The following is a 16,881-nucleotide window of genomic DNA, read 5'->3' as shown; positions in this document are numbered from 1 at the left end:
GCCAGCCACATGCAACTTGGACTATCTTATTAAATTACACAAATGTACTTGTGAGTAGATTAAGGCCAATATAATTTTTACCATCTGTTATGAGCTTATAAAAGGGATGATTTTTTAAATAACATGCTTTCTTCTGTGTCCAAAACAATGTTCTGTGCATGCTATGCTTTGTCGAACTGGAGATGACTGATCCTATCCTGATCACAAGTTCTTTTTCAGTAGTAAAGAATTATGCCAATTAGGCAATGAATTAAGTATGCTAGGAAAAAAATGATAATATCAACAAATCACAGAATCACAGAATCAACCAGACCTCAGAGATTACCAAGTCCAACCTATTACCTAATACCACCTGACAACTAAACCATGGCTCCAAGTGCCACATCCAATCTTTTTTTGAACACCTCCACGGTGAATCCACCACCTTCCTGGGCAGGCCATTCCACTGGCCAGTTACTCTTTCTGTGAAGAACTTTCTTCTCACCTTGAGCCTAAACCTCCCCTGGTGCAGCTTGAGACTGTGTCCTCTTGTTCTGGTTGCCTGGGAAAAGAAACCAACCCCACCTGGCTACAACATCCTTTCATGTAGTTGTAGAGAGCAATAAGGTCTCCCCTGAGCCTCCTCTTCTCCAGGCTAAACAACCCCAGCTCCCTCAACCTCTCCTCATAGGGCTTGTACTCAAGACTTCTCACCAGCTTTGTTGCCCTTCTCTGGACATGTTCAAGTATCTCAATGTCCTTCTTAAATTGAGGAGCCCAGAACTGGACACAGTACTCAAGGTGTGGTCTAACCAGTGCTGATGATACTAAGCAGAACTGATACTAAGGAGAAGTATATGCAAACATTGCAACAGAGGAAAGTCACCTCTGTGTTCGACAGAACACATGCATCACTGAAGTCAATAGTACTGCTGACAAATTCCGCTTTAAGCATAACTTTATTTATATTTATACAAATACAACTGTCAATACAAAAGCCATTCACTTCCACTTCTGGATTTGCAGAGTTTTATATTCCTATAAGGCTTACCTTGATAAGCACCCCAGTCTCTGTCGATGACCAGTATAGTAGCTCTGAATCAGACGATAATTGTAGGAAGGTGTGGACAAAGGCATATCATCATCTGCAGGGAATAAAGTCAAAGCAAGTTAAAAAAGTAGTATCACATTTTTAAACTAAACTTTTTGGCAAGAAAGACAAAAGATCAAGCAAGCTAAGCATCAAGAAGCCTCCAACTCTGAAAGAAGCCAGTCCTGTTTCTGCTTTTGCTAAAAGAACTATAAGACACCAGATTTGATTCCTTCTTGTTTCAAGTGTGATTGCAAGTTTACAGTTGGTGTAGCATTCAGAATGTGTAGAGTAGGATGAAGTTCACTGTAAAAAAAAAAAAAAAAGCACAACTGCTTGCATTATTCTAAACTATGTATTTGAAAAACCAACACTTCTTCAGCAAATGCTGTTACTGAAGCAATATGACTTGACAAAACATTTTCAAAAACATGGCTAAGCACCTGTTTACAGAAATCACTTACTGGACAGTCTCCTTGATACAAATGCAGTACAGTTTATACTTACCTAAACACTCTGGAAGAAGTCTGGATCGACAGAACCAGATGACCACTTGTGCATACAAAGAAATGAGGCCGGTTACCACATTCTTGTTTGTCAAGTCTCTAAAACCTGGAAAAAAGATGATTTTTATTATGCAATTCCTTTTATTTTTGCAAAACTCCATCATCCTAAAAAGACAGCATAAAAGGAACATGATAGAAATCTTTGCCTTTGCATTTTTCATTGTTATCGCTTTTTTATTTGGATAAAACCTCTACAATCACCACCAAAAGAAAAAGCAAACCCTGCAATGAACCAAAATCACTAAAGATTAAAATGAAATACAAAGACTGAACAAGTAAACACACTCAGGAATAATATGCCAAGAACAATTGATAATATAAAAAGCTAAAGAAACTGAAATGACTTTTTACAAGTTACTTATTTGTGCTTCTTTTACATTTTTTAGCAATTTGCCTACTTTTCAGCAGTATGACTTTCAGTTGCTGTACTTTCAATCCTCTGCCTACATAGCTTCTTGCTGAATGTAGCCTCCCCATCCCATTTGCATGTACTCCACAGTTTCCCTGAACTTGAGGCATATTAAGTGGTAGTCCCAGATGTCAGCCCCTTCTCCTAGCTAAACTTGACCATATTCCAATCATCATAAACAAGAAAAGCTCATGTTTCCACAATTAAAACCCAAGCATAATTCCAAATGTTAACAAAACACACCAAAGATAGAGCAATACTATTACAAACCTTTTTCAGTAAGCTCCTGTGCTTCTGTCAGAAAACATTTTAAGACTGTGCTAAGGTTGCTCAAAAGCAACTGGCAGTGCTGAAGAGACTGTAGTGTCTGCGGGTCAAGGAAGTTGCAAGAGCCATCAAACAGCGGAACACCTTTTCAAGAACAAACATGAAATCATTAGCCTCCAGAGAAATTTCCAAAAGCGCTTAAAGAACCACCTGCATTATCAGATACCAGCAGATTACTGAAGGAGCTCAATTAGTAAAAATAATTATATGTTTGCAGAATGGCTACACTAGTACTCACATGTTTGGTCAAATTCATCTTTTGTGTAGATCACTTTGTTCCATGTCCATTGAAGAACAAACTGTAAATTAGCAGAAGAACTCGGCAGGCCTTAAAAAAAAAAACCAACAAAAAACCAAAAAGGTAATGATTCAACAATTTCAAACTATAAATGTATATTACATAAAAACAACATAAGTATTCATACCTTCAGACATCCAATGTTTAATGCACCTAGTTAGAAGTTCTAAAGAACCTGTCTGGACAGCAGCTGACAGTATTGCTTCTAACTGCTCTTCCTATACACAACACACAAAATAAAACAAGAATATCACATACTTTCAACAACTGAACCATCAACAATAAGTGTTTGTTTCTAGCTATATACTCATCACAAAGTCAATTAGTACACAGGCAACTCATTCTACCTTCTTTTTCTTAATTCTAGCCACAAGCTGGACTGCTTGCTGGTCTGAGGACCACATTAAACTTTTCCTCTAACATTTCAACTTACTGAAGGCTAATTCTGATATTTATTTGCATGCCTCCCCAGTATACTCTTAATTTACTGAGTTCTAGTTAACTATTATCAGTAACATCCTCGGCTAACCCCCACTATGCATTTTATGCAGGTAAGTTTGCCACCAGAAATGTATGGAGGGGACACATAAATCCATCAATCTAGTGAAGAATCCAGTAGACAGGAAGATGGAAGAAGTTGGATGAAGGGTCACCCCTTCCTACAAATCACACCACCATATACAATGACAAGGTAGGTGATCATTTAGCTTAGATCCTGCCTGGGTGAAGATGGGCTGTTCATCACAATGGCTCCATCTCTCATGAAACTCTTCCAATGGGAGAGAAACATTGCTGAACTGCAAATGGAAAACCTATGACAGGCAGGTGAAGTCTGTCTACAAGATAATGCAGACAGAAGGTAATGGATGTCATGAGATAAAGGTAATTAAGGTGCAATAGCAACAATAAGGCAGTCTAACAGGAGTAAATTGGGCTATTGTAGCAGGCCAAAAAAGAGTGAAAAAGAGGGGAAGTGGTGATGAAATTGTCAGGTAGGGCTGACAAGAGTAATTGTTTATCACAGCCTGCTTCCTTGGAAGAAAATAGTCATGAACAGTGCAGCAAGCTGATGTTTGCAATACCTTGTATCTGACTGAGACACCCTCATCATAAGCTGATACTTTGAGGAACTGAGAGGGATGAAAGTTGTTCTGAGGGAAAGGTGCTTTATGCTGTGCATGACCAACACTGACTGTATCATTCCCTGTGTGTATCTGTGGCACAGAATTAATAGAAGGGTCTCTAAAGACAGATCTATTAGGGCTGTTCCCAGTCAGACTCAGCTGTTTGGATCTCAGAATACTATTACTTCAGTTAACGAAAGTCAATATCTGTGTTTCAGTGAAACTTGTAAATAATATGAAAATCAGATTATCATGTCCTGTAGCCTCTATGGTCCTGTCAGATACGATTGATCTATTTCTCCCTTGATTCCCTGGTATGTACTCACCTGACTCATGCTGGATTGCTGGACATCAACTAGTGTTGGAGACAGCAAGCCAGCTACCAAACACCTATTGTAGCTATCATGAACGGCCTCACTTATTGAAGGACCAGATTTCTTCAAAAAATTCAAGGTCTGAAACATCAATCAAAAGCTACAGATTAAGACAGCATTATTATTCAGCCACTAAAGTTCTGGATAACCACTACATGAACTAATATAAATGTTCACTTAAACTGTCAGAAAGCTTGCATCAGTAATACATTTTAGGTTAGCAATCTGAGTAAACATTGCTATATAGAGTCTTAAAGACAGCAGTCAAACAAACAGTTTATTCACATACATTCAGTTTAAGCTAAAACTAACACACAACTTCAAATTGCACTTTGGAAGACCCTTTCCATGTTTATTTGTGCAGAAGATGATCTATGTTGGAAAGCTTTAGTGAGCTGAAACTTTATTTGCCACAGTCTGTGCAGTGGCTCAGAAGTTACAATTTGGCCAAGTCTGGGAGAAAACAATTTTCATTTCTTCTGAAACAGATAAATAATTTTTCATTTTCCCCATTCTGTCCTCCTTTTTCAAGTTAATCAGGGACCGAACCCCTAACACAAGACTATGCCGGCAGTTCATCTGATGGGTCATAAAGAAGTAACACCCTTCCCTAACTTTCATAACATTTTTGTTCTTGTTCCTAGAGCACCACTGGATTTCTCTCTAGTCATTCAACCCCTGAAGATGCTTCAACAAGAGACAATGGTAGTTTTACAGATCGAAGAGCAGACCTAAAACATTACCATTTGCATAAAACTGGCAGGATACAATTGCATATGTATGCTCAGGATGGGTGTAAAATGGTCTCTGACACTGGAAGCAGTGCAATAGAAAACTCAGAAAAGATTTTGACATTTTCAGTAAAGATATAATGAAGGATTACCTCCTTCTGGAAGCCGGTGCAAGTCACATGAACAACTCCGGAGTTCAGCAAGCATGTACCATCTGCAGAAACAATGAATGTCTGACAACCTTCCACACTCTCACAGTTATGCTTTGACCTATTTCAAAGGCAATATCTGGAAAGATATAACTAAGTACCCACTTTCTTCATCAGATCATCTACAAATTTGTGTAGGAATTTTATCTCTAGTGCTCTTGAGGTGCTGCACTTTGAGCTTCAGTTCAAAGTCAATTCATTTGATGACCATCACCACTTCACAGATTACACTACAAAGAACCAAAACTCAAAACTCAGCAGACTGTCATATATGTTTTACAATATTAAACACTTTGTTAGTACAACGTAATCAGAGTTGAGTTTGTGGGGGTTTGGGTTTTTTTGATTTGGTTTGGGTTTTGAGTGACGAACAATGAACAAGAGAATCAGTAAAGGGTATTTGACTCCAGTTTAGGCTTGCCACTACTAAAAGCAACGAAATACCTACCAAAATTGTAGTTGCTTGGATTGAAAAACTGCTCAGGTGGTGAATGAGAAAGAGGAACTCCCTGACTTAGACTCCACTCATGTACCAGAATATCCAAAATGAGATCCGGAGCAGTCATGTTTACTACAGTATCCAGTGACCACAATGCAAAATAGGGGCAATCACGGAGGAATTCTTCTGGCCTTAAAGAAAAAAGGGTGTAAGATAAACACCAACTTTCAAATGAGTTATTTTCAGGAATATTGAAAACAACTGAATAAAAATATACCTTGTTGAATCTGGCATTTGAGCATGATACCAGCGATTAATGTCAAACACTCCCAAGTAAGTAGATGGTTTTCCCTGACTATGCGTGTTCACTTGCCAACTGAAGATTGATACACTGGTGTCAGGAGATGTTACTGTAGAAGATAAGACATTGTTTGCTATTTCCAGAAAATATGTCTGACATTTTTAAAACACCACTTTCCATTTTCTCTTAATTCTCTTATATCATTCATGGAGTATCAAGAATAATAATAAAAAAAATATTACAGAACAGCAAATATCTCTGTGATAGGTTTCAGTTGTACTGTCCCTTCTTCTTGTTCAAATTGTATCAATTCTAAGTCTAATCAAAGACAAAATTATTTGCTAATTAAGTTTTTCATACATTAGGAGCTGATTAAGCTAGGAACACATACATTGCTACTTGTAGAATGCATACAAATAATTGTCATATGCACTTGTATCACTCATCTGGCATCATAAATTTCCAGATTTAATTCAATTAAAAGTTTTAAGAATAGCTCTTTTCTGGTATTTTCAGAATGAAAGAATACAATTATAACATGGAATAAATAAATACATGACCCCCTTAAATAGGAAATAAAGATTATCACATAAAACATTCCCAATGTTATCCTCTGGTTCTCTCAAAAACTGAAACAGTCTCTTTTCTTTGAGGAGAATGCATTCTCTAGCAATAAAGTATGTGACATATTTAACCTAATAGGGTAAGGAACAAGACAACAGCATGTTTGGTAAAATGTTTCTCTGTTGAATTTATCATTGTTCTTTAGGGATCCTCTCACACTCAGCTCTGTTCCACTGTGTGCTTCTCTGCCAGTTCAGTTTTGTTAACTGCTAAAACTGCCTTTAAAGTCCAGAATTTTCATAATTCAGAAGACAGCATCATTGCTAGCCTAAATACACATCCAACAGAAGCTCATGTGTGCCAACAACTGGAAAAGATGCTTTAGATCATTGAGTCCAATCGTTAACCTACCATTACCACGTCCACACCTAAACCATATAGTGAAAGGTGAATGAATTTGGTGCCTGACAGTTGATTTCCGTGCCTTGAATGAGGTAACTCCACCCATGAGTGCAGCTGTACCAGACATGATGGAACTCCAATATGAGCTGGAATCCAAGCAGGCCAAATGGTATGCTACCATAGACATTGCTAATGCTTTCTTCTCTATTCCCATAGCAGAGGAATGCAGGCCTGTTTGCCTTCACCTGGAGAGGCATACAGTACACGTTCAATTGTTTGCCCCAGGGGTGGATTCACAGTTCAACCATCTGCCATGCAGTGATCCATGATGCTTTGGAGAAAAGTGGAGCTCCAGAACACATTCAGTTCATCGATGACATCATCGTCTGGGGTGAAACTGCTGAAGAAGTCTTCGAGAAAGGTAACAAAATCCTTGACATTCTCTTGCAAGCTGGTTTCGCTATCAAGTGAGAGAAGGTGAAAGGACCTGCCAGAGAAATCCAGTTTCTGGGAGTGCGGTGGCAAGATGGTCACCATCACATTCCAATGGATGTGATAAACAGAGTCTGCACCATGGCAAATCCCATCAATAAGAAAGAAACTCTGCGTTTCTTAGGCATAGTGGGATTCTGGAGACTGCACATTCCTGGATACAGTCAGATTGTGAAACCTCTTTATGATGTGACTTGAAAAAAAACAGTTTCCAGTGGGGTCCTGAGCAACAAGCAACCTTCAACCAAATAAAGCAAGAAGTAGTCCAAGCAATGGGTCTGGGACCTGTCTGAACTGGTCCAGATATTAAGAACATTCTGTACACAGCTGAAAGTGACAATGGTCCAACCTGGTGCTGGCAAAGAGCTCCAGGTGAGACACACAGACATCCTCTTGGTTTCTGGGGTTGTGGCTACAGAGGCTCAGAACCGAACTATACTCTAACAGACAAAGAGATATGCTTTGTTCACAGACAGTTCCTATCATCTTGTTGGAAACAAGTGGAGATGGAAGTCTGCAGTGTGGAGTCCAACAGGCAGAGTTGCAGAAGCAAGAGATGGAGAAGGAGAATCCAGTCAATTTGCAGAGGTAAAAGCTGTCCAGCTAGCTCTTGATGTAGCTGAACGTGAGAGATGGCCAAAGCTTCATCTCTACACCGACTCATGAATGGTAGCCAATGCCTTGTGGGGTTGGCTAAAGGACTGGAAAAAGAATGGATGGCAGAGAAAGAAAAGCCTGTTTGGGCTGCAGATCTGTGGCAAGACATTGCTGCTTGCACTGAGAGAATCCCAGTGAAAGTGAGACACATCGATGCTCACATTCCTAAGAGCAAAGCTACTGAGGAACAACAACGCAACCATCAGGCAGATCTAGCTGCAAGAGTTTCCCAAGCAGACACAAACTTTGATTTTGATCTTGACTGGAAACACCGAGGTGAGCTGTTCTTAGCTCGGTGGGCCCATGACTCGTCAGGACATCAAGGCAGAGATGCAACCTACCGATGGGCTCGTGACAGATCCATTGACAATTCCATGGATGCTATCGTGCAAATCATCCATGACTGTGACATTCGTGCTGCTATTAAGCAGGCAAAGCAAATCAAGCCCTAGTGGTATGGTGTCCAGTGGTCCAAGTATAAGTATTGACTACACTCTACTTCGTTCTGGATCTGGTAAGCAATATGTGCTGACTATGGTAGAGGCAAGTACTGGATGGTTGGAAACTTATCCAGTTCCTCATGCAACTGCGTGTAACACCATTCTTGGTCTGGAAAGACAGATCCCGTGGAGACATGGAACTCCAGAGAGACAGACAACGAAACTCATTTCAAGAACAATCTTGTAAAGAACTGGGCCAAAGAGCACAGCATCGAGTGGATATTCCACATTCCCTACTATGCACCAGCTGCGGGGAAGATCGAATGCTTCTGCTTCCTAATCTGATAAGAAATAAATCATACAAGCAATTGCCTCGCATTGGAGCGCCAAACTATTGATTGTTACAGTATGGTGGGTTGAAATCCCCTTCTCACACTGACAATAACCAGGCTAAATCAGTCTGGAGGCAAATGAAGCTGTATTTACAGGCAAAACTACAATCTATAATGAAATGCAATGAATATGTACAAATATTCACAACATTTACAAACATGTATAATTAACAGAAAAACACAACAAAGCCTCATGGCCCCAAAGGGGCTCTGCTTCTTCCCCCATCCTTCCCCAGACCTCCCTGGCAGAAGAAAGAAAGCCAAGAAGCCAAGAGGTTTGTTAAACTTAGCTTGTCAAGGTCAGTATGTGAGTATGTGTGTTATCTCCAGCCAGCAGAAGAAAAGCCAGATCAGACTGAGAGAGACTGCCCATACCTTGTTTTGAGTACTGACTGTTAAACATTTTTATCTCTCCAATGGAAGTGTTTAGAATAATCATTATTTTGCTTTCTTACACCAAATAGTGATTTATTTACATTCTTTCATTTTTCTGCTCAAACTTTGTGAGAAGAAATTAAAGACAGAGTCTTAAAACTATCACACCATGTCTACGTCTTTTAAATACCTCCAGGGATGCTGACTCAATCACTTCCCTGTGCCAATGTTTATCATCCCTTTTGGTGAAAAGCTTTTTCCTAACACCCAATCTCAGCCTCTCGTGGTGCAACTTGAGGCCATTTTCTCCTGTCCTATTACTTGTTACCTGGGAGAAGACACTAACACATACCTCATTACAACCTTCTTGGAGGTAGTTACAGAAACTGGTAAGATCTATCTTCAGATTCATTTTCTCCAGGCTAAACAGACCCAGTTCCCTCAGCTGATCTTCATAAGACTTGTGCTCTGGATCCTTCGTCAGCTTTTTGCCCTTTTTTGGACATGCTTCAGCATCTCAATGTCTTTATTGTAGTGATGAGCCCCAAACTGAACATGGTACTCAAGATACGGCCTTATAAGTGCCAAGTACAGGGGACAATGACTTCCCTAGTCCTGCTGGTCATGCTGTTTCTAATACAAGCTAGGATGTTGCTGGCCTTCTTGGTGACCTGAGCACACTGAGAGCTTCTGTTGAGGCAGCCGCTGACCAACACTCCTGGGTCCTTTTCCACCGGGCCACTCTTCTACATGCCTGTAGTGTTGCATGGCATTGTTGCAACCACAGTGCAGGACTGAGTTTAATCTCCTACAAATTGCCTTGGCCCATCAATTCAGCCTGTCTGGATCCCTCTGTAGAGTTTCCCTGCACCTGAGTAGATCAATACTCCCACCCAACTTGGTCTCATAGAACCACAGAATTATAGGTATGGGAAGGGACCTCTGAGGATCATAAAGTCCAATCCCCCTATCAAAGCAGGATCACCTATGGTAGGCCACATAGGACCACATTGAAGCAGGTCATGAAAGTGCATAGGGAAGGAGGCTCCATAATCTCTCTGGGCAGCTTGTTCCAGTGCTCTGTCAGCCTCACAGTACAGAAGTTTTTCCTCATGTTGAGGTGGAACTTCCTGCGTTCCCGTCTGTGTCCATGGCCCCTTGTCCTATTACACCTATCATTGAAAAGAAACTATCCCCTTCTTCTTGACATCCACTCTTCAGATATTTGTAAACAGTAATAAGATGCCCTCCCAGTCTTCTCTTCTCTGGGCTAAACAGTGCCCTGTCTCTCAGCCTTTCCTCATAAGACAGATGTTCCAGTTCCTTAACCACACTTGTAGCCCTCTATTGGACTCTCTCTAGTATTTTCCTGTCCCTGTTGAACTGGGAAGCCCAGAAATGGACACAATACTCTGGATGTGGTCTCACTAGGACAGACTAGAGGGGGAGGAGAACCTCCCTTGACCTGCTGGCCACACTCTTCTTAATGCACTCCAGGATACTATTTGCCTTATTGGCCACAAGGGCACGTTGCTGTCCCATGGATAACTTATTGTCCACCTGGACTCCAAGGTCCTTCTCCATGGACCTGTTTTCCAGCAGGTCAACACGCAGTCTTTGCTGGTGCATGTACTCATCTGCTGACTTAATGAGGGTGCTCTCAATATCCTCATCCAGATCATTGATAAAGATATTAAAGAGAACTGGCTCCAATACTGAGCCCTGGGAAGCACAACTTCTCACCAGAGACCAGCTGGATGCAGATGCAGACATAGGTTTGAACAGGGAAAAAACAATTCAGCTAACATTCTTAAGCAATGAAGAGAATGGTCTTAATGTTCAAAGAAGAGAACTGGCAGAATAAAAAATCAGAACAGCATTATTCAGATGACCTCACATCACAATAGCATGTTGGCAAGCAAAATAATAAGTAAACCCATTTTTTTTCCTTTAAAGAAGTCCTACATAAGGTAAGCACTGAATTTTGCTCTTTAAATAATCCTGACAAGCTGCTCTGTACAGATATTTAAGAATTTCAGCCTGTGGGTACAGGATAGCATCCATTGTTTAGATTTCAAATTCATTCATTCATTAACCACACACAGACATCAGAACAAACCTTCATTAATGCTATCCTCAACTTGGTTGTGAAATTCTTCTACAGTCTGACAGCTGAGTAATTTGGTGCTGCTAGTTGGCCCTCTCAAGGGAACGATTCCACCTGTGAGATCTAAACTATACCTTTCAACACAGTATTCCAAACCCTGGGGAAAAAAAAAAAACAGAAAAGGTAATTCTGAGGTAAAAGCACATATTATACCTAAATATGAAATAATGTATATCTATAATATAATATACAAATTATACTGTGTATTTTCCATGAGGTTATTTCTGATGGCAAATAGAAACTACATGAGACACTCAAGAGAATTACATGTCAAGTCATAATTGTCAAGTTTGGTTGCAAAGGCTAAAATTTAACATTTCCCTAGCTTGAATTTCTTCTGAAGCATGCAGACATGGGAAATAGATAAGAAAAAACCTAAACTATCTTTTTGAAAAAGCTAAACCATCTCTTTGAAAAACCTAAACCATCTTTCGAAAAACCTAAACCATCTCTTTGAAAAACTAGCATGAAACCTAAGCAAAGAATTTAATATTTCTGTTTAAGTGAAACCTCCTTTGTTCCACTTTCTGGCCGTTGCTCCTTGTCCTGTCACTGGGCACCACTGAAAAGACCCCAGCCCCATCATCTTGACCTCATAAGATCTCTTCTCAGTCTTCTCTTTTCCATGCTAAAGATCCCCAGGTCTCCCAGCCTCTCCAAATAAGGGATATAAACAGAATAACTTTTAAAGGAGGATAAAATAAAGCAGAAGTTCAAAAGCAAAACATCCAGCCTGCCAAAATGCTTAGAGCACTCTACAAGAGATGCAGAAGTGAACTGAAATGAAAGCCTTTTTAAAATTACAAAACTCAGTGAGGGTCATCTGTTCCTCTAGAACACTATATATTTATGGCATAAAAAACTGCATGTCAACAAAGATAAAGAGATGACAACAATATTTAGAACACTCTGAATCACTTGAAACTATTTCTACTTTGTCACCATGATAGACAATGCATTTTAAATAAACACTAATTTTTCCAGACACCAAGCCTTTATATATTCAGAAGCAATACTCAAATAAGGAAGGGGATTTCCTACACTACAGGAAAAAAAGATAAAGGTAAAAATTAAAACTCATTCCAAAAAAGTGCACAAGCTCTATAAAAATAGAGCACCACAAGACAAGAATCACTCCAGTTTCATTCCATGAGTTTTGAGAATATGTAAGAGAAAGTGTCAAAATAGGAAGAAAAAATTGCTCTAAGCTAAGATTACTTTTCCCTCAAAAAGATCTTGGAAGAGCTCCAAGCACACTACCAAGCAGAATTACGCATTATACAGATGTATCTTATACCTGTTAGATATCTGAGATACAATGATACCTCATCTGTATTTTAAACATGACATCTTGGGAGGCAGTACTAAAAATTTACACATACTCTTCTGAGGAAATCATACCACTGTTTACTGTAAGTATTTATGTATTTTCTGGCTTGAAGAGTAAATTTCATAGGTAACCCAGCCAAAAAGTAGAAAGAGTTATCTTTATAGCTACTAAATTTCAGGATTAACACTTAACCAACTGTAGGTACATTTAATTGGATGGCCTGTTGGTAAAGTTCAAAAGAAAAACAAGAATGTAAAATGAAAGATCAGAAAAGAATAAAGCTATATGACTGCATTTTTTAAAAATACAGAAGCTTGTTCAAGTCTGCAGTTTGGTTAAACAAATTCAAACCCCTATCTTCTCTTCCTAGGTAACTTTTTTTTTAAATTAAGAATACTTGTCTTTCTAAAAGCTGCTTCCTCTTCAGGAACTAAGTTTTTATGGACTCTGGAGATGAATCTAGTTGGAACACAAAACTCTGTAGCATAAAATTCTGTGACTGGTTTTCAAAGAGTGTGGACAAAGGCCATGCCCAGTAAGACTCAAAAAAAGACTATTGATTTTATAGTTAGCTCTGAATTTTGATAGCAAATATTAGCTCTACCAACCTAACTGATGCTTAGAGAAAATTACCATTTTCATCTTTTCACATACATGGACGTCTTACCTCATACTTAACTTGTCCTGATGCCAAGCGCTTTCTGTCACTAAATGCTAACTGCAACAGATGTAAACTCACAACATCACCTCCACTGAAAAAAGTATAAATTGTGAAATTTGATTACAAGCTGCTTTATAGTCCTTATAATTTTATTAGATCTAGGTTGAGGTTTTCTTATTAGAACACTGTTGGTGAAAAGAAAAACACCACTTCCCAAAACACGAGAACTGGTCACATTTAGCCACAAAAATAGAAAGGACCCTTCCACATTTTGCTTTGATTCATTAGCCCAGCAGGATGCCATTGGCTTTTCTGCCCAACAGTGACAGCTTGCTAAGAGAATTGAACTGGCTTATAAAGGCTCCAAAGACTGCCAAAGCTGGCACAAGGTAGTGAGATATACTCTCAACCCTTCCTTTAGAGCAGCAGACTGTTGTATCAGCATGTCTAACTGTTCTAGATCTGCAGCCTCAACTACTTTTAATCACATTTAATACCATGATGTGAATATCAAATCATGAAGCAGTCATCAAGAAGCAAAGAAAATAATGTAAGAATGTAAATACAAAGATATTTGGCCACTGCTGCTTTACCTCCCTTCAGAAGGTCCCTCTTCACATCTGTTAAATCCCACAAAAATTGCATTGTAAGTTGAACACTTTGCTGCATAACTAAATAAACAAAACTAATATACATGTATCAACTTTCTGAAAACAAATATTTTAAAAATAAATAAATACAAATTCAGTGGCTTATAGTAAGTTTTTATTCACCTTTCTTGTGTAGACTGAACAGCCCACAAATAGCAACAGTTCCGAGGATCATTCTCAGGCTCTTGAAAAGTAACAGCATAGACAGGAATCCTTCCTCCAAGCTGAGAGTGGTGCCTGCAGGTTTAAAAAAAAAAAAAAAAGAAAAAAGAAAAAAAGGTAAGTCTACTGGTCCTAAATGTTTATAGAGGGGTAGAAGCATCTTCTGAGAAAAGAGCACCTTACATGCTTATCCTCAAAGTACAGAAGGTGATTACTTCAGCTGCCAGGCAATAGATTGTTCCTACTGTTGTATCCTACTTCAATATTGAACTTAAAATACAGCACATCTTCTGAAGAGAACCAAACAGAAGTAATTTCTAATTTCTTTACTCAGACTATGTAAATCATTTTTTCCCAGATTTCATTTGTACTTTCACAATCTATTCTTGCCACCTAATTATTCCTCCACTGTCTATTTATGCATTCGATATGTCTGGTGAGTCACTGCAGATTTGCCTAAGTGAATCTCTACCTGAATTTGGTCAAATATTTCAAGTGAGATTGCTTTTTGGCAGACTAAATATTATCTCTTAATTCTTCTATTGCTTCTAAGTTTGCATGTCCCTTATTCTCATCACCAAGTATTCCAAGCAAACATTCATTTATGAGCATCATTGCTTTGGAATAGGTCAATGCCCTGTTTTGGTGAAGCCTGAAATGAAGGAAAGAATGTATTTTCAGAGCAACTACCAATTTTTCATGTGTCATTAGTTTTATCCAGGGCACTTTAAAGAATATTATCACCCAAAACACAACACCAACATATTTTAGCCTTTCATGGTATGCCCTAATTCCATAAATTGGTCACAAAAAATAATTTCTGAAGTTTCTTTGCCCCATGAGGAAGGACCTGGGTGTCCTGGTGGATATCAAGTTATCCATGGGATGGCAATGTGTCCTTGCAGCCAAGAGGGTCAATGGTATCCTGAGGTGCAGTAAGAGGAGTGTGTCCAGCAGATCAAGGGAGGTTCTCCTCACCTTCTACACTGCCCTGGTGAGACCTCACTTGGAATATTGCATCCAGTTTTGGGCTCCCCAGTTCAAGAGGGACAGGGATCTATTTGAGAGAGTCTAATGGAGGGCTACAAGGCTGATTAAAGGACTGGAGCATGTGACCTATGAGGAGAGGCTGAGAGCCCTGGGGCTTTTGAGTCTGGAGAAGAGAAGACTGAGAGGAGATTTAATGTGTGTTTATAAATATCTGAGGGCTGGGTGTCAAGAGGAAGGGAACAGGCACTTCTCAGTTGCACCCTGTGATAGGACAAGGGGCAATGGATATAAATTACAGCACAGGAGGTTGCACTTCAACATGAGCAGAAATTTCTTCACTGTGAGGGTCACAGAGCACTGGAACAGGCTCCCCAGAGAGGTTGTGGAGTCTCCTTCTCTGGAGACTTTCAGGACCCATCTGGATGCATTCCTGTGTGACCTGTGCTGGATTCTATGGTCCTGCTCTGGCAAGGGGGTTGGACTTGATGATCTCCAGAGGTCCCTTCCATCCCCTAACATCCTGTGATCCTGTGAAATACAAGTATTTCCTTGTTTCACTGAATACTACTGACAGAGAAAACTACTGCATAAAAATCAGCTCTATCACATCCTAACTGCTTGACATAATTTAAAGAAGCCTGCTTTCCACAATTCCTCAATCCACAGGCACAATACAGGAAACAACCCTAGTCCACTGGGGACACTTAATTCCTGTATGACTCAATAAGTATTTCAGAAGATTTATAAACGTTCCAAAATTATGCTCCAAATTCAGTCTCTGAGAAACTTTTTTTTAAGTTGATATAATTTCTTAAGCAAAAATTGAGACCTCTGCACCTCCAGGCATGGCCAAGTGTAAAAATCCCCACTTACTCTCTCATCAGAGTTTTTATATTCCATAAGGACAGGTAGCCATCTGAAAAACCCACAACGAGCTGATTGCTTCTGCTTATGTAGCAGAGGGTTGATATTCCTGTTTCTGAGGGACTCTGTAATTGAAAACAGATATTTCCCCCTTCCCTTGTCACAATTTCTCTTTGTTGGGAAACTTCATCAGGAATTCTAACGACAACTTCTGGATCTACAAACACAAAACCACACAATAAATTAATGTGTTATGCCATTTAGGTTGCATTTTAAATACTAATGTGACAACATGTACAATCTAATTCTACTGCCCCAGGCAAAATACCCATTTATGGAACATTTGGGTTTGCTGTTGCCATTTTGTATATATTCAAAGAACAGAATAAGTCTGATGGGACAGGTATTCTCACCTGCATTTCAAAAACAGGTAAAAGTGCAACAAAGTCTTCTCAGACTCTGTAAATCACAAGTTTCAGCCTCATGATAAAGCTGTCTGAAGTAACATCAACCCCTGTGATGGTTTGAAACTGTCTCTTTAATTTTTCTTTGCAAAGTTCAAGCAGGGAAAGTGAAAGAGTGTAAATAAGTCACTATTGGGTGTAAGAAAGCAAAATAATGATTGTTCTAAACACTTCCATTGGATAGATAGAAATGTTTAAGAACTATTACTCAAAACAAAGTGGGGCAGTCTGCAGTCGGGGCAGCTTGCTGGGGTGTCTGGTTGCTGTTTCTTCTTCTCTTCTGGCTGAAGATAACACACTGACCTTGGCGAGCTAAGTTAACAACTTTTTCTGCTTTAGCTAACTCTGCTTTCTGCCAGGGGGCCTGGGGGGGAAGCCCCTGGGAGAGAGGCCCCTTGGGAAAGGTCACCTTTGGGGGGGAAGC

General features: G+C 39.5%; 1 protein-coding gene across 1 annotated transcript in view; it reads right to left on the bottom strand.

Annotated features, from left to right (window-relative positions):
- LOC128978840 (protein ELYS-like) overlaps positions 1-16,881 on the bottom strand; it is a 36,898-nt gene that overhangs the window by 15,050 nt on the left and 4,967 nt on the right. Inside the window, 13 exon segments of the mRNA XM_054396868.1 lie at positions 1,031-1,124; positions 1,577-1,681; positions 2,315-2,455; positions 2,610-2,699; positions 2,797-2,887; positions 4,120-4,248; positions 5,051-5,112; positions 5,556-5,737; positions 5,824-5,956; positions 11,289-11,433; positions 13,334-13,418; positions 14,101-14,214; positions 16,003-16,210. Coding sequence (XP_054252843.1) covers positions 1,031-1,124; positions 1,577-1,681; positions 2,315-2,455; positions 2,610-2,699; positions 2,797-2,887; positions 4,120-4,248; positions 5,051-5,112; positions 5,556-5,737; positions 5,824-5,956; positions 11,289-11,433; positions 13,334-13,418; positions 14,101-14,214; positions 16,003-16,210 — 1,579 coding nt within the window.

This window comes from Indicator indicator, chromosome 2 (genome assembly GCF_027791375.1).
Source record: "Indicator indicator isolate 239-I01 chromosome 2, UM_Iind_1.1, whole genome shotgun sequence".
NCBI lineage: Eukaryota > Metazoa > Chordata > Aves > Piciformes > Indicatoridae > Indicator > Indicator indicator.
Note: the sequence above shows the minus strand (reverse complement) of the source record. Positions and strands in the feature narration are given on the sequence as shown.